This window comes from Monodelphis domestica, chromosome 8, assembly GCF_027887165.1.
Source record: "Monodelphis domestica isolate mMonDom1 chromosome 8, mMonDom1.pri, whole genome shotgun sequence".
Taxonomy (NCBI): domain Eukaryota; kingdom Metazoa; phylum Chordata; class Mammalia; order Didelphimorphia; family Didelphidae; genus Monodelphis; species Monodelphis domestica.
This window is the reverse complement of record NC_077234.1, coordinates 209458744-209481837: the sequence shown is the minus strand read 5'-3', so window position 1 is coordinate 209481837 and position 23094 is coordinate 209458744. Positions and strand designations below refer to the sequence as shown.

The 23094-nt window shown below is 33.3% G+C and overlaps 1 protein-coding gene across 4 annotated transcripts in view; it reads left to right on the top strand.

The window, feature by feature from the left end:
* Positions 1–23094, top strand: part of HERC2 (HECT and RLD domain containing E3 ubiquitin protein ligase 2) — a 206703-nt gene that overhangs the window by 138696 nt on the left and 44913 nt on the right. For all 4 annotated transcript variants that reach the window (XM_056807129.1, XM_056807128.1, XM_056807130.1 and 1 more), the window contains exons 56-69: positions 2136–2311; positions 3637–3748; positions 4776–4857; positions 5029–5172; positions 6402–6492; positions 6842–7019; positions 7238–7319; positions 7645–7816; positions 12756–12900; positions 14004–14229; positions 15021–15192; positions 16161–16350; positions 17118–17258; positions 18954–19149. In XM_056807129.1, the coding sequence (XP_056663107.1) occupies positions 2136–2311; positions 3637–3748; positions 4776–4857; positions 5029–5172; positions 6402–6492; positions 6842–7019; positions 7238–7319; positions 7645–7816; positions 12756–12900; positions 14004–14229; positions 15021–15192; positions 16161–16350; positions 17118–17258; positions 18954–19149 (2107 nt within the window). The remainder of the gene's footprint in view (positions 1–2135; positions 2312–3636; positions 3749–4775; positions 4858–5028; positions 5173–6401; positions 6493–6841; positions 7020–7237; positions 7320–7644; positions 7817–12755; positions 12901–14003; positions 14230–15020; positions 15193–16160; positions 16351–17117; positions 17259–18953; positions 19150–23094) is intronic.

Genomic DNA, 23094 nt, shown 5'->3' with positions numbered 1-23094 from the left:
TGAAGCCCAACCCAACCTGGCCCCAACCTATTCCAAGAGCTTAATGTATTCTACACTTTGCATGCAGTCCAGCCAAACTAGCCTTTTTTTTACACACAAACTTCATCTTCAAAATTGTAAGGATGATATTCGAAAATAAGTATTGTTTTATTAGTTTAGGGATAAAAGAAGTAAAGTGACTGCTTGAGAAAAGAACTGGAGTTTGAAGCAGAGCTGAGAGAGCATGTTAATTTCAGATGTTAACAGTTATAACCTTTTTTCTATGTCGATTGCTCTCTCTGGCAGTTGGGAGTTGGTCTCTGGCAGTTGGCAGAGACACTTTCCGAGACTCTCTCAGGGCTGGAGGAGGTAACATCTTTGCCTCTCTCTCTCTGTCTGAAGGAAAGATCTGAAGAAGCTCAGTGTTTTCCTTTCCCAACTTGGGAAACACTATTGAATATCTATTGTGGGTTTATAGATGGTTTAACTCTGAGAAGACCAAAGAAAACCTGGTCTTTGGTGTGGACTTTGTGTCTGTTAAGACTCAGAGTCCTAACTTGATTCTTGTTGAGACTCAACCAGCTAGCCTTTGCTATTTTATAATTTGAAGGCGAAGTTAAGATTTATAAGGAAAATAGCGGTAGTTTTTATTTAGATAGTATAAATTTGGGTTAGTCAGATCAGGGAGGAGTAGTGTAACCTGTTAAACACAGGAGAAGCGGTTCGATGTGGAACCTGCGAGTTTATCTGGGTGGATTTAGAATCCTTTAGAATTAGAAATTCTTTATTTATTCTTAAATATTTCAGTAAACATTTTATGTTCATAATAAGAGTCTCTTTAGCGTCATTGTACCTGGCCCTGAAGGGAAGTTCACATTTGAGCTTCACTTCATCACTGAGGATATTTTTGATTACCTCTATCAAAAATACTCAAAACAATTTGAACCTGATTGGTGAGTTAAACAGTTTTGAAAAGTTTTGAACCTATAGTTAAACAGTTTTTCCATCTAAATATTTTATTTTTTAAACTCTCCATTTTATTTTTACAGTATCCATGCATTTGTACTGGCTAACCTATTCAGCTGGAATGTAGTTCTTTATTATTTTTGGCTCAAATAGTCACTCTCTTCTTTTAAGACCCAGCTCAGGCATTTCTACTTCAAACCTTTATTTATCCCCCAAATACTAATACCTTCTCTCCCAAACTACTGTGCATTTAACTTTGTATATCATGATTACATATTTATGCTCTATATATTTGTTAAATGTACTTTTATACTCTATTAGAATTTAGCTTGTTGTGAGTAGGGATTGTTTCCATTCTTTGTGCTTGTATGCACAAGAGCCTAGCTGTGCTTAACAAATACTTATAGTTTGAAAAGCAATTTTTTGTAATATGTTTCTACAAATGAGTTATTTACTTTTCATCTAATACATTATATGTTACCTAATAATCTCTTTGCTAATAACTTAGTATGGAATTTGAGGGAAAATATTTAAAAATTAAGGTTTTTATAATATGTGTAATGAAATTAATAAATCAATGTGAACATAATATTTGAATAGAACTGATGAATACTGCATGTTTTATTATGTTGTCACTATATAGTTAATATTTTATTTTACTAATAATTCTGCCATTTACCAGGGAAATTTTATTAGAAAGCAATACTTTTACTAAGACTTTCAGAATTAGACTTTTAAAAAAAACAAGAAACAAGTCTAAATCCATATAAAGCAGGAAATTTTCTAGCATTTAGAAGCTACTGTTAGAATTATTAAAGTTGCTCTTAGACCTGTACCTTTTTATCTTTTTCTTTTGGCTAAGAATTTTCCTTTGATACATCTCCCAAACCAGAAGTGTTTAAAAGATATTTGGCATATCATCTAAGTTTAGATTCCAAAAATATGTTCTTTGTAAATTTAATAGGTTTTTGTTGAATGAATAATGAATAAATCAAATACTTTAAAAGATAGAGCTTTACTGAAAGAAAGATATTTTCATTTGATATAATACTTTCCACTTAAAAAGTAAATTTATTTCAACTTTTCAAACTTGCCTTATTTAGGTTTCTATCCTATATCCACTCATTTATTTAGATTATTTTATATAAGTCTATATAAAATGCTATGGCTAATCAAAAAATATTATTTAGTATCACAGGTATATTGAGGTTGCCATAAAGCAATGCAGAAGCTCAGGAATAGATTGTAAAATCCATGGTCTCATTATACTGGGACGAATTCGGGCAGAAGATGAAGATTTGGCTGCTGTTCCTTTCTTAGCCTCAGATAATGAAGAAGAAGAAGATGATAAAGCTAATACTGGGAGGTAATATATTTGAAGAAATGTTTCATTGGAGTTCTAACCCAGATTTTAGAAGTTATTAGATATTTCATAAATATGCATATATTTGTCCATCAGACATATTTGCCAATTTTATTAAGCATTTTTCTACTAATTCCTGTTTTTTGTCTCTTGTACTGATGACTTTTATGGCATATTACCCTCTCCCACCTCCTAGCCTTAGCACAGGCCATCTGCCTTGTCTTGAATATATTCCTTTTTCACTTCTGCCTTTTAGAATCTAGCTTTCTTTGAGGCTCAAATAATGGGCTATGTACTTCCTGAAGTCTTTCATAGTATACCTCCTTCCATTTCCTATTGTCTTAGTCTCTCTCCCCAAATTTCCTTTTATCTACTTATTTGTATATGGTAATTATTGGCACATAGTACTCAATATAACACAAGCATCTTGAGGACATGGAGGGATTCTTTAATTTTTCTGTCCTCAGTGCCTATGCCATAGTAAATGTTTAATACATGTTTATTGAATTGAATCTTAATTTACGATGTAGTCAGGGATTAGGAGAAGTAAATAGCTACCTATCTCATTTTTACCTTAAAATACAAGGCTTCTCTTCTATAAAATTTGTTGCATAATAGATCATGGACCTGCATTGCATATGCTTCCTTCTTTATGAGATATGACCAAAATAGCAAGATGATAGGGATTATCTCAAGAGAGCAAGTTCTAGTGTCTTAGATGGTCAGTCCTTATTCAAATGCACTTCACATCATATCCACTTTAGCTTCGCATCTTATAGTAATGACTGTTGTTAAATGACGACCCCGAATCATCATTATCATTGTTTGTATAATGTCACATTATTTATATTAGGTGGTAAACATTATTATTGAAACTTTATTAATTTTCCTTTCATTCTCCACAGTACTTGTGTGTAATAGGTACTCATTCAGTCAGTAATTTGGTTGAATAAAGAAAAGGTTAATTTTTGTTCAGGATATTTATTTTAGTTTAAGCATTCTAGAACGTCTTTAGTGCATATTAGGGGAAAAAAATGCAACAAATGCAATCATAATGAAAGCCCAAACCCGTAGAAGGTTAGCCCTCAACTACTGGGAAAAAATGAAGTTATATAGAATTATCCCCAGGGGTTGGAATGGATGGTCTCTGATAGGGCCAAAATTTTCTATATTTACATAATAAGTAAAGGATTGACCTTTGAAGGCAATTTTATTATTAAAGATAATTATGTTATTTACCAAGCTTCCCCCTCCCTTCCCCTCCCTTACTCTTTTCCCCTCCCCTGGTTCACTCTCATTCTTTCTCTCTTGTACTTTCTTCCTCTCAGTCTTATTAGGAAGAAGTCTTCTGGTTTGGAATCAGCAGCTACAATAAGAACCAAAGTATTTGTGTGGGGCCTGAATGACAAGGATCAATTGGGAGGATTAAAAGGTTCTAAGGTATTTGCTAGTGTTTCTTAAAAAGGTAAAATTAACAAATGCTGTTTTCTCTGAAGCCATTAATTTAGAGCTCTAAAAATTGGTGACTAGGCCTTGGTTTGAGGAAAATTTCTTTGTTCATGAATAATTTAATCTCTTTTTTTAAAGGGACTTGGCTATTCCTTTAGCCTTTCTTCCCTATACATAAAAATGTCCTTAACTTATTAATAGTTATTGGCACTTGTTGAATTAATATTTATAAGAATAGCTTAAAAATGGATATCATCCTTGTGTTCTAATTAGAAGTGCCATTCCTTCTGGTGAGTAGATATAGTTGATGCTACTTCCATTTAAATGCAACGGAAATAAGTTATAAAGCTTGTGGATTAAAATATAGGAGGGAGTCTTGTTAAAATCTGGATTATAAATTTAAATGGCCTCTATCAATTAATGATAACAACTGAGAAAATTATAGCATCTTCAATTTTTCTGCTTCTTAAGTAGATGTTAAGTTTGTCATTAACTTTAATCTCAGTGTTATTTTGAAGATTTTGAAAAATTGTGAATTATTTTATATTCCTTAGGAAAAATAAGATAACCATTCATTTAATATATTGATATGAATATAGGTAGATTCACCAGACAAACATTAAGTCTGAGAGAGTTCTCTCTGGCCCAGGGATAAACTACTACTATCAGAAGGACACTATGTATTAATTGTTACTGTAGTCTAAATAGTGGTATAAACTAGGTATAGATTCTATTAATTAATTAATTAAAGTGCTACTACAATTAACACTTATTCTAATCAAGTGTAGTAATGTTATTTATAGAAACATAAATACTGAACTCTAATTTTAATGTTATTTTAGGAAAAATATTCTCTACAAATAAGTCAGTAGTTTAATAGAATTTTTGAGAATTTTTTTGTACTAAAACATAGGGGAAATTGCTAACAAAGGAATAATTAGAAGGAAATTTCTAGATCTATTTACATTAACAAAAAATAGTAGCATATCTTTTCCTCTTTTGTCTCCTGTATATATAGATAAAAGTTCCTTCATTCTCTGAAACCCTTTCTGCTTTGAATGTAGTTCAAGTGGCAGGTGGATCTAAAAGTTTGTTTGCAGGTATAGTGGGACTAATTTTTATTATATACTAATATATTTTTATTGTATATTTATTTTTCTTTCCATTTTAAATTTATATACCTAAGCAGTGCTGAAAAGTATTTGCTGATGTGTTAATTTGGTTATTGTACTTTATATTCAAGTGAGTTCCTATTCCTTTTTCAATTTTAGTGACCGTGGAGGGTAAAGTGTATGCTTGTGGAGAAGCTACAAACGGACGACTGGGTTTAGGTATTTCTAGTGGAACTGTGCCCATTCCTCGGCAGATTACAGCTCTTAGCAATTATGTGGTAAAGAAGGTTGCTGTTCATTCAGGTACTGTTTTAATGTTTCATTTAGAGGCATGAACTTGTTATAGATTATATTTTTGAAGTTTTTGCATACTTTCTTGGAAAGATTTTTAGCACCTAGAATATTATTCTAGAAGATTATGTAGAAATTTAAAATACTTTTATCACCAATTTAGTACCAATAGAGTAGAACAGTTAGCATGTCTTGTCTTGTGAGTTATAGCTGCTTAAGCCATGTTATAGGAAAGTAATTTTTAGTGAAAAAGTTTTATCTATGGAATTTGAGCATAGTAAGACCTTTCCAGCTGTTTAATCTTAGCATCATTGGGAGTTTGAGTTTTAGCAGGAGTAGCCTTTTCAGATCCTAAGAATTATTTCTATATTTAAAACGAATAGTTGGTAAAATCCTAGCATTCGTTCATTCTTTTGTTTAAAACTACAAAATTTATCTCTAAATTATTTCTATTTTTCTATGCATTTGTATCAAAGTGCTTTCTTTGAGCATGTTGATTAATTTTTTCTTATACTTTTTTTTTTTTAATAAAATCCTTACCTTCTGTCTTGGAGTCAATACTGTGTATTGGCTCCAAGGCAGAAGAGTGGTAAGGGTTAGGCAATGGGGGTTAAGTGACTTGTCCAGGGTCACACAGCTGGGAAGTGTCTGAGGCCAGATTTGAACCCAGGACTTCCCATCTCTAGGTTCTTATACATTTTTAAAAGGGGTAGTTCTTTTCTCCCTCTCTTCCTCCCTCCCCTACCTCTTTTTCTTATGCTCTTCTTCCTCTCCCCTCTTAAAATAAGTACTATTTGTTGGTTCCAAGGCAGAAGAATGGTAAAGGTTGGGCAATTGAGGTTAAGCCCAAGGTCACACAGCTGGGCAGTGTCTGAGATCAGATTTGAACCCAGTACCTCTCATCCCTGGGCCTGGCTCTTTCTCCATTCTAAGGCAGAAAGTAAGGGTTTTTAAAGGGGGGAAAAACCCAACCTTAAAACTTATTCATTGAATGAAACACTTAAGCAAAAATACATTGATGTCTTCTTGTTTTTGTTACTAGAATAGTTACAAATTTAAAATAACACTAATTAGTATTGTTTCCAGTGTTAAATTGGTATAAACTTACTTTAAATTAAATTTTATTTGTAAATACCATATTTAATGAGAACAGCAAACCAGATTTTTTTGAAAGGAATTCATTCTTATGTCCCTTAAAGAAGGCCATTTAATGTGAAAAACATACTTATTGAATCTTGTAGGTGGCCGGCATGCTATGGCTTTAACTGTTGATGGAAAAGTATTTTCATGGGGTGAAGGTGATGATGGAAAACTTGGACACTTCAGCAGAATGTAAGCAAATTATATCTAGTCTTTCTTGTAAATGAGGAGACATTTCTAAATAGGTTATAGGTAATATTGGTAGTTTCTGATTTTTTAATTTGTTAGAAATTTTAAAATAGGATCTATTGGTGTGAAATAGCATTTATTTTCAGTGCTTTGAAATACTATTGACAGTTTTAACATATTTTTGGAATAAATTTGCAATCAGTGTCATATATAAGCATGCTTGTATATACACACACACACTCATTCTTGAGTTTGTGGCTCTTTATGGGTGAATCAACATCATTGATATTTTTCTTTCTTCTTCAGAAATTAGAGATTGTTTATAGAAACTATTTTTAAATTTTTGTTTTAGGAACTGTGATAAACCAAGACTGATAGAGGCATTGAAAACCAAACGTATTCGTGATATAGCTTGTGGCAGTTCTCACAGTGCTGCCATCACATCAAGTGGTGAATTGTATACATGGGGCCTTGGAGAATATGGCCGGTTGGGACATGGGGATAATACCACACAGCTGAAACCCAAAATGGTGATTATATAAGATTTATTACTTTTACAGAAAAATTGGAGAACTTTAAGGGAAGAAACTCATTTGTCAGGAATTAGTTTATATTCTGAGTTTTAAAAAAATTTAAATTTGCAATGATTCAAGTGATTTATTATGGGTGATAACTTTGACATATGTATGTGGATATGCACAACATGTGCATTTAACTTGACTTTCCTTTATTTTTAATCCTCTAATAGGTGAAAGTTCTTCTTGGTCACCGAGTTATTCAAGTTGCTTGTGGAAGTAGAGATGCCCAGACACTGGCTTTAACAGATGAAGGTAAGAATATACTTTATTCAAAAGTTAGGTATATTGAAAGTTAATTTTAATCTGAAGACTAGGGCTGGATTGGACCTCTGATTTCACTGATATAGGAAATTTCCACATAAAGAAACTTCTTCAAACAATGTAGGTAAGCATCATCTTTCTGTAACTTACAGGCTTAGAGAGTTGCTCAGAACACTGATATGTTAAGTGAATATATACTTACTCAGCCAGTATGTTACTTGCTCTTGAACTTACTTGTTTTGAGGCTTGCTCTCTCTCACCATACCATGGTGCCACTTTGAATAAAATGTTTGTTTCTTCTTTTCTCCCTTTATAGGCTTGGTCTTTTCCTGGGGAGATGGTGACTTTGGGAAACTGGGTCGTGGAGGAAGTGAAGGATGTAACATTCCTCAGAACATTGAGAGACTTAATGGACAAGGAGTTTGCCAGATTGAGTGTGGGGCTCAGTTTTCCTTGGCACTTACAAAGTCAGGAGTGGTATGGACTTGGTATGTATTTCTTGCTCAGTATCATAGCTATCTATTCATTGGAACAATATACTAGAAACAGCAGATTTTTGTTTTTGCTTTGTATATGAAAGTAAACTGAATATATTTTTGGTCAAATGTTACCTTTTCATGTCACTTAAAACCTGTTAAGATCTTGTCATTAGAAATGTTCTTTTGTGAAAAGATTAAGGTAACAAGGAAGAGGAAAAATTGCTGTAAGCATTTGTTGTTTAATTTTTTTGTAGTTAAAATAAACATCTTTAGCTATTCTAGAAGAAACCATTTAGGAAACAAGCTAAAAAGAGTTTCCGTATCTATTTCTAAATTTCTGAAAACAATGTGTCTATTTTCCCTCTAGGAAGTACAGAAACTGAAAGCTATTTTAATAGACATCAGAAATATTTTTTAAAAGTTTTTTGAAAATCACAGTAAAGATGAAGGATTATAGACTAGATTAACAAAACTGAGGCATTTCAGGAAGAGATTTTCATTACAATTTGGCCCAGTTTATCTAAAAATATAGATTTTTAATTTATGTTTGATTTTTGTGAATAAACTAATCTTAAATATCTATCTGATAGAATAAAATGAATTTTATGATACTCTAAATTTATAGTAGTCTTTTAAAAAACACTTTAAGTGTACTTAGATCAAATATAGTCATTAAGGTGATGAGGTGACAAAAAGATAGAGCACTGCTCCAAAGTCAAGGACTCCCTATCTATGTAACTTTAGGAAAGTCACTTAACTTCTTTCAGCTTCAGCTTTATCATCTATAAAATGAATTTATACCAATATTAGGAACATAGTAGTATTAAATTTGTACAGTGTAGAATACATTGAATGTGATTATATTATAGTTATAATTTTAATTATCTTGTGGGTATTTAGATTAGTTATTGTCACATACTATCATTTTGTGAATAAAGTTTGTATATAATTATTAAATAGGTAATGGCATACTTTGTGTACATTATCCTTTCATTAAAACCCTACTCCAGTGCCTTCTCATTGTGTGAAGGTGATCTCGAATTTTCAAAGGTTGTATAAGAAGAGAATAAGCTTTGATAGGGCTTACCTAAGAGGCTTTGAGTTTGGGCCTGGTAATGGTGATGTCCTTTTTATATGCTATCCAAGGATCATTTTATTTTATTTTATTTTGAACTAATTTATTAAGTCAATTTAGAACATTATTGCTTGGTTACAAGAATCACATTTCCCTCCCTCCCCTACCCCCACCCTTCCGGCAGCCGACGGCACAATTTCACTGGGTATTACATGTGTCCTTGATCAGAACCTATTTCCATGTTGTTGATGTTTGCATTAGGATATTCATTTATAGTCTACATCCCCAGCCATATCCCCTTGACCTATGTATTCAAGCAGTTGTTTTACTTCTGTGTTTCTACTCCCACAGTTTTTCCTCTAAATGTGGATAATATTTTTTCTAGTAGATTACTCCAAGTTGCTCAGGATCACTGCATTGCCACTAATGGAGAAGTCCATTATGTTTGATTGTACCACAGTGTATCAGTCTCTGTGTACAATGTTCTCCTGGTTCTGCTCCTCTCCCTCTGCATCACTTCCTGGAGGTCATTTCAGTTCCCATGGAATTCCTCCACTTTATTATTCCTTTGAGCACAATAGTATTCCATCACCAACATATACCACAATTTGTTCAGCCATTCCCCAATTGAAGGGCATCCCCTAATTTTCCAATTTTTTGTCACCACAAAGAATGCATCTATGGATATTTTTGTACATGTATTTTTCCTTATTTATTATCTCTTTGGGGTACAAACCCAGCAGTGTTATGGCTGGATCAAAGGGCAGACAGTCTTTTATCACCCTTTGGGCATAGTTCCAAATTGCCCTCCAGAATGGTTGGATCAATTCACAACTCCACCAGCAATGCATTACTGTCCCAACTTTGCCACATCCCCTCCAGCATTCATTACTTTCCATTGCTATCATGTTAGCCAATCTGCTAGGTGTGAGGTGATACCTCAGGGTTCTTTTGATTTGCATCTCTCTGATTATAAGAGATTTAGAACACTTTTTTCATGTGCTTATTAATAGTTTTGATTTCTTTAACTGAAAATTGTCTATTCATGTCCCTTGCCCATTTATCGATTGGAGCATGACTTGATTTTTTGTACGATTGGTTTAGGTCTTTATAAATATGAATAATTAGACCTTTGTCATAGGTTTTTGTTATGAAGATTGTTTCCTAGTTTGTTTGCTTCTCTTCTAATTTTGGTTACATTGGTTTTGTTTGTACAAAAACTTTTTAATTTGATGTAATCAAAATTATTTATTTTACATTTTGTGATTTTTTTCTAGCTCTTGCTTGGTTTTAAAGACTTTCCTTTCCCAAAGACCTGACATATATACTATTACAGCGTGTTCACCTAATTTTCTTATAAGTTCCTTTTTTTATATTCAAGTCATTCACCCATTCTGAGTTTATCTCAGTGTAGGGTGTGAGATGTTGATCCAAACCTAATCTCTCCCATACTGTCTTCCAATTTTCCCAGCAGTTTTTATCTAATAGTGGGTTTTGGTCCCAAAAGCTGGGATCTTTGGGCTTATCATAGACTGTATTGCTGCGGTCACTTACCCCAAGTCTGTTCCACTGATGCTCCTTTCTGTCTCTTAGCCAGTACTAAATTGTTTTGATGACCACTGCTTTATAGTATAGTTTGAGATCTGGGACTGCAAGTCCTCCTTCCTTTGCATTTTTTTTCATGATTTTCCTGGATATCCTTCATCTTTTGTTCTTCCAAATTAACTTTGTTATGGTTTTTTCTAATTCAGTAAAAATTTTTTGGTAATTCAATAGGTATGGCACTAAATAAGTAAATTAATTTGGGTAGGATTGTCATTTTTATTATGTTAGCTCATCCTACCCATGAGCAGTTAATGTTTTTCCAATTGTTTAGATCTAGTTTTAATTGTGTGGATAGTTTTGTAGTTGTGTTCATATAGTTCCTGTGTTTGTCTCAGCAGATAGATTCCTAAGTATTTTATATTGTCTAGGGTGATTTTAAATGGGATTTCTCTTTCTAATTCTTGCTGCTGAGATGTGTTGGAGTTATATAGAAATGCTGATGACTTATGGGGGTTTATTTTGTATCCTGCAACTTTGCTAAAGTTGTTGATTATTTCCACTAGCTTTTTGGTTGATTCTCTGGGGCTCTTTAAGTAGACCATCATATCATCCACAAAGATTGATAGCTTGGTCTCCTCATTGCCTATTTTAATACCTTCAATTTCTTTTTCTTCTCTAATTGCCATAGCTAGTGTTTCTAGTACAATGTTAAATAATAGAGGCTGATAATGGGCATCCTTGTTTCATTCTTGATCTTATTGGGAAGGCTTCTAGTTTATCCCCATTTCAGATGATATTTGCTGATGTTTTTAGATATATACTATTATTTTACTATTATTACTATTATTATTATTACTATTAATAATTACTATTATTATTACTATTAATAATTACTATTACTATAATTATTTATTTATTTATATAATATACTATTATATATATTATTTTTAGGAAAGGCCCTTCTATTCCTATGCTTTCTAGTGTTTTCAGTAGGAATGAATGTTCTATTTTGTAAAAGGCTTTTTCTGCATCTATTGAGATGATCATATCATTTTTGTTCGTTTGCTTGTTAATATGGTCAATTATGTGGATGGTTTTCCTAATATTGAACCATTCTTTCATTCTTGGTATGAATTCTGCCTGGTCATAGTGAATAACTCTAGTGATCACTTGCTGGAGTCTTTTTGCTAGTATTCTATTTAAGATTTTTGCATCTATATTCATTAAGGAGATTGGTCTATTGTTTTCTTTCTCTGCCTTTGACCTGCCTGGCTTTGGAATCAGTACCATATTTGTGTCATGAAAAGGAATTTGGTAGAACTCCTTCTTATTCTGTCAAATAGTTTGTATAATATTAGGATTAATTGTTCTTTGAATGTTTGATAGAATTCATTTTGAGTCCATTTCATTTTGAATCCATTTGGTCCTGGGGATTTTTTCTTAGGGAATTATTTGATGGTTTGTTCAATTTCTTTTTCTGATATGGGGTTGTTTATGTATTCTATTTCTTCTTCTGTTAGTCTAGGCAATTTATATTTTTGTAAATATTCATCCATGTCACCTAGATTGCCATATTTATTGTGATATAATTAGGCATAATAATTTTTAATGGTTTTCTTAATTTCCTCTTCATTAGAGGTGAGGTCTCCATGTTCATTTTGGATACTATCAATTTGGTTTTCTTCTTTACTTTTTTTAATTAGATTGACCAGTACTTTGTCTATTTTATGTGTTTTTTCATAGTATCATCTTCTAGTCTCACTTATTAAATCAATAGTTCTTTGACTTTCAATTTTATTAATTTCTCCTTTGATTTTTAGGATCTCTAATTTAGTTTTCATCTGAGGATTTTTAATTTGTTCACTTTCTAGTTTTTTAATTTGTTTGACCAATTCATTGACTTCTGCTCTCTCTAATTTGTTAATATATGAACTCATGGATATGAATTTTCCCTTGAGTACTGCTTTGGCTAGCATCCCATAGATTTTGAGAGGATGTCTCATCATATTCATTTTCTTCAATGAAGTTATTAATTGTTTCTATGAGTTGTTCTTTAACTGATTTGGAGAATTGTATTGTTCAATTTCCAATTAATTTTTGATTTGCCTCTCCATGTGTCCTTACTAATTATTATTTTCATTTAATTGTGCCAAGGATCATTTTAGCTGAATGTAGACAGAATATAGAGAATGTGATGAAATTTTTTTGGCCTTAGTCACTCACAAACACTGTAAGCTAAAATGTTGGTACATATATCAAGAGAGGGATTACCCATGGTAAGGTAATGATGAATTATTTGAAGCTTTAAAAAATGTTATTCCTTTTTAGGGGCAAAGGGGATTACTTTAGGCTTGGTCATGGCACCGATGTTCATGTGAGAAAACCACAAGTAGTAGAGGGACTACGGGGAAAGAAGATAGTTCATGTGGCAGTAGGTGCCCTTCACTGCTTAGCTGTCACTGATACAGGTCAGGTAAGTATGGACAGCCTGTTTCTGACTTAAAAGACATTCCAAAACAATAGAAATTATAATAGTGTTAGATTATTCATTGAGTACAACTATCATGTAAACTAGAACTGGTAATTCATTGCCCCGAAAACTCCTCTGAATTCAGACCAATCACATTAAGATGCAATTGGGAGATGTTTGGCAAAATAAATAAAAATACAATATAACATAATGTTTATTTGTGGTTTTCTGAGTCAATATGGGACCACAGGGATCTTCTTCTGTTTGAGTTTGACACCATTGCTATAAATCAAGTGTATGCCACTGTCAGCATGTGGTTGGCAGAGATTCTTAAGTAGGATTAATGGCCTATATTTCTGTTTGAGAAATAGGATGATAAAGAATATATAAAATATCTATAGATATTTCTCTAAAGAGATGTTTAAAAAACAGAGAGTAGGATTTGTATTGATTTATAAGATAGTCATTTGTAGGAATTGGTTTGTGAAATGTGAAAAATGCTGCAAGATTTAACTCATTAAATTTTCTAAAGATAAGTCCTGTTAGGAATATGGGAGGGCAGGTAATTAGCTAATTAAGAAAATAAACAGTTTATACATAGACTCTTATTAATATTTACAGAATGATTGTTCATGCTTATCATGATTCTTAGGATGCTCTATCATGCTATGCCAACTTTATTTAAAATAAAACTTAGATTCCTAGATTATCATTTGATAGTTTGAATTTCATTAGCATTTAGGCTTATAAAATGTTTACCACAGTTTTATATTTTATTTCATTGATAGAATCATGGAATTCTTCTGTGGTCATCCATCTTGACAAAATATAGCATACCATTAACTGATCTTCCTGAAGAAATTATTTTTAAACCAAAAGATTATTTTGAATTGAGAAATGAACACATTTATTTATTTTATTCAAATTGTATTCCCTCCTGCAAAAATAAAAAAACAAAAAACCCTAGCTTTTTATTAGTGAATGCGAAGCAATTTTGTAATAGATTTTTAAAAATTTGTTGAAGTACTAGAATAAGTATTTTTAGCATAAGCCATTTTATGTAAAATAGTTCTTAGTTTTATAAATAATTGGTTTTTCTTTTACAGGTGTATGCTTGGGGTGATAATGATCACGGACAGCAAGGCAATGGTACAACTACTGTTAATAGGAAGCCAACTCTTGTACAAGGCTTAGAAGGCCAGAAAATCACCCGAGTAGCTTGCGGCTCTTCTCACAGTGTAGCATGGACAACAGTGGATGTAGCAACCCCATCTGTCCATGAACCTGTCCTCTTCCAAACTGCTAGGGACCCTTTAGGTGCTTCTTATTTAGGTAACTTATTTGGTTTGAATACAGATAAGATTTTAGCAAGTATTTGTAACTGCTAACATTTCAGGGAGCAATATTGTGTGGAGTTAGAGATCAGAATAGAATTTCTTTGTGCCGTGGAAAAGGTTTATTACTAGTTAAAATAGGAATTTGTTAAAAGATAAAGAATGGAGTCTGCTTTCCTCTTAAAGAGAATGACATATGACATTTTATGCAGTCATATGTTTAAAGGAAGGAAAACTTTCCCTGTTGCCTTTTTTTAAAATGTCTTCTTAATTGAGTGCCCAGGAATGAAATGATATATTATACGTGTTGCATGCAAATTTATTTAGATGATTTACCAAATAATAAATGCATCACTGCAAAACCTGCCTTTAATAAAAGGCTTTGACTATAGAATGTTTATTTTTTAGCTTCTGTATATAGGATTTTAAATTGTTTTCATTTTCTTGTGAAAGAAAATTTCTAGATTTTTCTGTGGGTAACCCTTCAGTTAGGAATTCTGATTAAATATTTGGGTTAATATTTTTAGTGTTCATAATTTATGGTCAAACATTTTGTCATTTGTTGAAATTTTAATGTGATGGGGAAATATTTTTATTTATGATAGTTTTTACTATTTATGTATTGAACAAAGAAACTTTTTTTCAGTCCAGTATTCACTCTAGTATTACTGAATATGTGCTGTGAAATGGAATATTTGAGAAGTTAGAATTGGAAAGGCAAAACTATTTAGAAACAAATAATATTATTGTTTTAAAATTAAGTGCAAAATTTATCTTTTGATTTCTAAGGTGTTCCTTCCGATGCTGATTCTTCAGCTGCCAGTAACAAAATCAGTGGTGCAAATAGTTCCAAACCTAATCGCCCTTCCCTTGCTAAGATTCTCTTGTCTTTGGATGGAAACCTAGCCAAACAGCAAGCATTATCTCATATTTTAACAGCATTGCAAATCATGTATGCGAGGTAGGTTTGTCAACTTATTTAAAAAATAAACTTACAAGCATTTAGATTTGGCACATACAGTATTTCTTCAATGTTCAACTAGTTTTAAAAACCTTATGTATGTTAGGGCTTTTAAATGTTATTTATAAGGGGCAGTGTGTTTGACAACCAAGCCTAGAAATGGGAGATTCTGGGTTCATATCTGGCCTCAGGTACTTCCTAGCTCTATGATTCCAGTCAAGCCACTTAACCTCCATTGCCTAACTCTTATATCTTGGAACCAATATACAGTATTTATTCTAAGAAGGAAGGTAAGGGTTTTATAAAAAAATAAAAAAATTAAAATGATATTTACAAAGGTTCCTTTTAATTAACAAGGATTAGTACAATATTAGTATTTGGGGGTTAATGGTAATGCACTTTGTACTCTAATAAAGTCTTTACCAAAGGCAGTGAAACATAAATCAAGAATATTTTCTTGTAGTTCCATTATGTTGCCATATAGGAGAGCTAACTTATGTTGATAATGATTTTGAAGACTACCTAGCATGGTATTGTCTTGCCAAAACACCTTTTGGCAATAATTACCTCAAAATTAAAGCTCATAGCTTCAATATAAGGCACCTACCTGCAAACGTTATATAGGTTGGACATTTTTTGTCTCTTTTTTAATCCAAATCTGGCTTTAGTTGCTAGCATCATCCTAAGTATCACTGTCCTCCATGAGAAACTCCTCTGAACTGACTGATTTTTATTGAAGGTTACCAACTTGTCATTTTTTATTGTGATTGGTAAACTTCATTTCACTCTCTTAAGGCATAAATTTGTTTCCTTTTAGTTGAACTGCTATTGTATAGCACTTTATCTTTCTGAAGACCTTTTCTGAAGACAAAACACAGGTGTTAGACAGTATGAAGATCATATTATACTTGTGACTCTTCTTTATTTTATAGCTAGAAAAATGACAAAGTATCCTACATTTCTTTTAGAGATGCAGTAGTTGGAGCCTTAATGCCTGCTAGTATGATTGCACCAGTGGAATGCCCATCTTCTTCATCACCTGCACCCCCTTCAGATGTGTCTTCAGTGGGAAGTCCTATGAATGGTGAAGAAAGTGTGATGGCTGTGGATGTAGAAGATAGACTGAGCCCAAATCCATGGCAAGACAGGAGAGGGGAGGTAATTGATCAGCTGTATATAATAATTGGTGGTGTGACAATATCCAAGTAGCCCTTTCTTTGTTCTCCTGGGGGAAAACAGCTACCCTGGAATGGAAAATAATAGAATTATTTTTTTTTCTAGTTTAAACTGATAGGACATTTATTCTACCACATAGGACTATTGCTAAACACAGGACACTTAACAAACATACATTTGACAGAACAAACTTAAACTAATATTCAATAACTTAAGTATTACTAGTCTGCTGAGAGGCTGATAATTAGACTCAATAAGAACAGCAAGCAGCGTACAAACCAATTAGACATCTTATAAGAAATAGAGTTTTTAAAAGTATACAGCCTGAATATTTGCTGCCTGAGTGCAAATGATTCCATATTTTTTTTCTGTTTTAAATAGACTTTTTTCTTTTTATTAAGAGAAAAGTAATAAGAAGAACAAGCATTTATATAGCACCCATTTCATGCCAGATGCTAAGTGTTTTACCATTGTTATCACATTTGATCCTCACAAAAAGCACAGCTAGTAATTTATCTGAGGCTGTATTTAGACTAAGGCCTTCTTGACTATGGACCTGGTGCTATAGCCACTGAACCATCTAGCTGCAAGGAAATAACATTTTTAAAAGGTTAAAAATGTTTAGTTGGAAGTTAACTTATTTCTTAAATAAAGGCCTGGTACATTTTTAAAATTTCAAGAGCATCTAATTGTTCCTGGTTTTTTTCTTCTTTCTTATTATTTTTCTGCTTTAATTTTTTAAAAACTAGGTAGTTCCTTCAGAAGATGCTGTGACTCCATCAGCAGTGACTCCTTCAGCTTCTTCTGCTTCTTCTCGTCCATTTATTCCAGTGACTGATGATCCTGGAGCTGCCAGTATCATTGCAGAGACTATGACTAAAACCAAAGAAGTAATAATATTATTATGAATTTAATTGAATACCTTGATTTATTATGCCACTCCACTAATTGTCCACTCATTTTCCTTTAATTGGGTATCTTTTGTTTGTAAGACCAAAAGGAAGTGTTGATGTCATAAGAATTTCTAAATTTAAAGATAATTAAAATAATTTAAAATGTAAATTTGCCCTCACTAAGTTAAAAATTTTAGCTTTCCTTTTTATAAATGATTATACAGTTTATTGCTTTTGATAAATTACATTTGGTTACTTCTAGGCCTCCCATGATCAAAAAGTATAATCACATACAATTTCTCTTCTTTTCATATTCCAAAGGAAAAGAAAAGGGCAGGTATAGCATAATAAATGAATTGTTTTTCTCTTAGCTTCTATTGAAATTAAGCTTAGAGCTGTTTGTTGACTTTTAAACTCAAAAATAATATTGATATTAATACGTAGGCTATATATATATATAAACACACTTAGGATTTATGTAACACATATTCAAATAAATATATGTATATATAGATATCCAGTGGACTCAAATTTAAGAGCAAGTATTACAGTTACTTAGAAGATGTTTTGAAGGAATCATTGTAAGAATTTAGATGAGATATGTAAAATTATGCTTGTAATATTTGAATTCTTATTTTTAAGTATGTCAAATCAATAAACATATCAAGATTATCATGAAAGGGAAAACCTTGAGTTTTGGCTTTGTATGATGCAAATTCTTTGGGATGGAACTCTTAGTTGTAAAAAATTAATTTCTAGATCTAAATGGTAAAATGATAACAGACATCTGCTATCAAATAATATGTTCACACTAAATACTAGAAAAGCTACTACTGTACTTTTATGCCAAATATTAGAAAAGCTATTGATGTACCAAAATGTACTTTTGAGTGAATGTGTATTTGAATAATTAATTTTACATTTGCTTACAATTCCAGACGTAAAACAGTAAAGTGAAAGAAATTTACGGTATATTTTTCACATTGGACCTTAGAATTTTTCAAAAGTATACTTATAATTTCTAGTTGCTAATCAGTTATTTTTTCCTTGATTTAATGCTTGGAGCATATTCTATAAGGAAAAAACAATTATATTTTGTTTTGTTTCTTTTACACATTTTGCTTTGCTTCACTATTTTCTTTTGCTACTGCTTCCTTTTCTGTTAATTCATGCCTAAGAATCACCTTTGTTTTTAAATTGCATTTCAGATTTAGGAAACTATTTTCATTCCTGAAAATGCTGTTCATGTACCCAACACAAACATAATCCCTTTTCTAAATGAATCTCATTCAATTGCAATAAGGATTTCTAAGAAGTTGAAAGAAAGGGCATATTAGTTTTAAGTATTCTACTGTAATTCACAATTTCAGTACTATCTTGGTCTCTTTACTAAACTAATCTGTTCTAATTTTCTTTATATTTTGAAGACATGCTTAGTAATGTCTCTGTATTTGATAAGATTTTGAAAAGAATCAATCAAGACTATTTAGAAAGAATGTTTATGGTTGTAGGCCTGTTTAGGAACCTGATATGTATCTAATGACTTAATTGAATTTTTGGTGTTTGGATATTTTATAGTGTAGAGTAAAATTCATATAATAAACCTTAAGCACTTAAAAAGATTTGTTTGTAATTAAAAAGTAAAACAATATATTTTATATTACATTGATTATCTTTCCTTTAAATTCTCAGGATGTTGAAAGCCAAAATAAAGTATCAGGTCCTGAACCACAATATTTGGATGAGTTTACTAGTCTCTTAGTGCCAGATGATACCCGTGTCATGGTTGACTTACTCAAGCTGTCTGTTTCTAACCGGGCTGGTGAGAAGGGAAAAGATGTTCTTTCAGCTGTGCTTTCTGGGATGGGCACTGCTTATCCACAGGTAGGTTAAAGCATATGCTACAAATACTTCCTTTACTTTTTTCATTATACTGTACTGCTTAATTTTTCCCAGATTCTTATTGATGTAAATAAGAAGTCATGGGAAGATCACTTAAGCCTACTTAAGCTGCTTGACCCAGTTATTACATTTGCCTTAAGCACAGAAGAAATTGAAGCTGGGAGGTCAGGGCCCTGCTTGTTGCCCACTCTTCAGTTGGCAAATTCCACTAGTGAATTCTTACTGTTTTTCCATGGAGGGCTGTTTCAGGGACCATTCTCCTTTTCTTCCATTCCTCTGTAGTTGCCCACTATTACATTTGAAAATTAAAGCAAAGTGTGAGACAGTATTCTGAGCATGATCAGTTTCTTACTTAGGCTAGTAGTAACTAATATATTGGACCAGTGGCCTTTCTTAGTGACCAAAGACCCCAAAGTCCTCACTAGCCTCACTATCTTTACTGTAATTTTGGGGAATAAAGAGTTGGGTAGGTGGGAAAGACAATATGATTGGTTATAGAGTAGATAGCCTTATGGAGTTAGGGACATGATTGGTCATTTAAAAGAAGACTGTCTAACACATCCACATGGGTTTAGTGACCATCTCTCTCTAATAATTAAGGAAAGTTAATTGTTTTTTCTGACCCATCAGCATCTTGTATACCTTGTTAGTAGACCTGAGTTTGTATATTCCCAGGAACCTAGAAAGTTTTGTTAGAGAGATAAGAAGCAGGATAGGTAAGGCTGATCAGGATAATTTTGGGGATAATAATTTTGTGAGGTAAACAGATATCCATGAAGTGTATCTTGGGGGATTGCCAGCATGAAAGCTTTTAAACTAGCTTTAAACTGTTCCTGACTATACTTTATCTGTATCCCTGAGCTCAGCTTAAATATGTAGATTCACCGATGTAAAAAAATAGACTCGAATACAGGACTACAATCCCCACGAGCCTTTGCTCCACTTCCCCAGAATGCCTTGTAATCTCACCTGGGCCGAGATCGAGAAGGTATTTAAGCTGATTCAAAGGCTTTTGAGGGGCTCTCTCTTGGCTCTTTTTGGACTTCCGTTTTGGAGCAGGCGGTCTCTTGCATGATGTGAGGTTATTTTGTCTAGGCCTCTGGCCTAGGCACATGTTTCTTACTTGTATACTCTTTAATCTTTAACCTTTAATAAACCTCTAAAAAATATAATACTCCTTGCAGAGAGAAACTAATTTCTACCTGCCTCAGTCTCCCCATCTCCCCTAAATTTTAATCTTTACACCTGGAAGCCTGTACTTAAGTCATGCCAAGTGAATGCAGAACCAGTTTTGAAATTAATACAGCAAAAAATCATTTACTTTATAGAATCAATATGGTAGAAGTCAAAATAGGAGTCTGAGATAATATTAGTTTGAGCTTTATACACAGTCAACCCTAAGACTGAAAATTATAGACAAGTTGTTATTTTGCATTAATTGATAGATAGAATGCTTGTGAGCATCTGATGAAATCATGGGTCTGGGGCTCTTCCTTTCTACACAAATAAAAAAAGTATGTCACTTTTCAACTACATAGATTACTATCAATCAGAAAATTTAGGGAGAAATAAATTATTTATTTTATAAGTAGAAGAAAAGAAACTTCCTCACAACCAGTGAAATGTTCTGACTATATCTTATGGAAGTGAGGTAATTAATGGAATTAATAATTTTTGCATCCTAGTACTTAAAATAGATTTTCAAGTTGCAAAATAGATATTCTTTCTTGCTAACAACCTACGTTTTACTCAGTCAGTAGTGTTGATACTGATCTAATTTCTTTTCTATGTAGTATGTTATCTTATGAAATACTAGCAAAATTGTCTTTCATATGCTTTTGGGAAGCAGAATTATGATTACCATGGAAACTACCTTTGTCTTTCTTTTTTTTTAATGAAGTGATATAGTAACTTGTTAATAAATACTTATGGGAGAAGCATCAGGGATTGACACTTTGGTGTCAGGGTGATCTGACTTCAGATCCTGCTTCAGGCATATCCTGACTCCCTGACCCTGGGTGAGCAGCTTAACCTCTTCAGCACCTTAAGCAGCTATTAAGGTCATAAGTTGGCTTCTCTTCTCCAGCCTTGGCACATCCAAACACTGCTGCTTCTGACAGTATGCCCGAGTCATACCAAACCAGCTTTGCCAGACATGAATAGCCTGATATTAATAAGCCTGATGAGCGCCAGACTTTTGTCAGGGCATGTTAGGCCCACTTCCTGAGAGACTAGGTGGAAAGTAGGGATGGTAAAATTACTACTGCTCAATACCAAACTAAATCAGAAGAAAGAATTAAGGAGGAAAAAAACTAAAAGTAGGAAATGAGAGGAATCTTCCAAATCTTCCAAAACCAGGGGATCCAGAAAGTGAGGAAAGTGACATAGCATATAACAGTGATGGTGAACCTATGGCACAGGTGCCAAAGATGGAACAGAGAGGGCTCTCTGTGGGGAGGCCTCTCTCCTCTCACCCTACCCTCCACCTCTAGAGTTCTTTACTAGAAAGGCAGAGAGACTCAGGTAGAGCTGCTACCCTTCCCCTCTTCATTGTACTTGATGACATTTCTCCCATCCCCTGCCCCTCTGCTCAGCAGCCCAAATGGGAGCTCACAGTGGGTAAAGTGGGTGTCTCACAGGAGGCAGAGCTGAAGGGGAGTGGAGTGCTCAGGCCACTTGCCTACCCCTGTCTATACTCACTGAGGACATTCCTTACTTCACCCCTTTATCCACCCCTCTCTCAGCAGCCCAATGGGAGCAATTTCTCTCTCCCCTTCTTGGGGTAAGGGAGGGGGCACAGTACATGGTCTCAGGGGGACGATGGTGGTTGGCATGGCAATCCATCCCTAAAAGGTTCGCAATAACTGGTATATAATAATAGATTGAAGGAACTAGATTCTGATTCCTCTTAGGAAAAGGAAAATATAATAGATGAGCTGATGGATCAGGCTAATGAAAAAAAGGTGGCATTTGTTGATGGTCTAAATAATGGTGAACTCTAGAGAGCCATTGATTACCCTGTGACATAGCAGTTGAAATAAACCCTGACTCATTTTGACTTTACAAGTGTTGAGGGAAAGTACACAGATTTCTAGACCACTGGAGAGGAGTTAGTTCATGATGTTTCCATGGTGTGTAAAGTGGACTATGATGAAGTCAGTAATATGCTGAAGGAAGTTCAATCAATGGCCCATAAGAACATTGGTGAAAATACAAAAGAAATAGGAACAAGAAAGGAGAAATGGAGTGAAGAAATCTTAGGAAGAACCTCAGACATCCCAAAGGGTGAAAGAGACACAGTGAAATGCTGGAGCCAAGTTTTGTGGTTTTCCTTGAGATGTGATTGGGAAATTTCCAGGAGGCTTGCCTGGTGTAGGCAGACCTATTAGAAATAGTAGAATCCCGAAGCTCTTATAGACATACAGAACTCAGAAAGTATGATGGCTTAGAATCCAGCAAACATGTCAAATGTCATGAATCTTAGAAGAAAATTTTTAGCCAAAAGCCTTTATATCACTTAATGGACCTTGTAGGAATATAAATACCTGCGATGTTTTAGACAAGAAAGGTGATATACTTTGAAGATAATCTCTCCTCTTCCAGCATGACAGAAACCATTTTTCTAGCGATTGGTTGGCTATCATTCTAGTCATATATTTTCCTACTCAGAAACACTCACATTAACTAGAAATACAGAAGAATTTCCCTAAAATTTTAAAAATTACTTACAGGAGAAAATTTTAGTTAGATGATGAAGTTGGAAGCCAGACTGTAGCAAGTGAAGAATAGAGGGTGAGAGAAAAGAAATCTGTCACTTAATGTAGGTGTTCTCAGTGAGTTTAGCTACAGAAGGGAGGTTATAGTAGGATAGCTAATGGGGATGTGAGGACCCAAGTGAGAGTTTTAGGATGAGAGAGACATGAAAATGTTT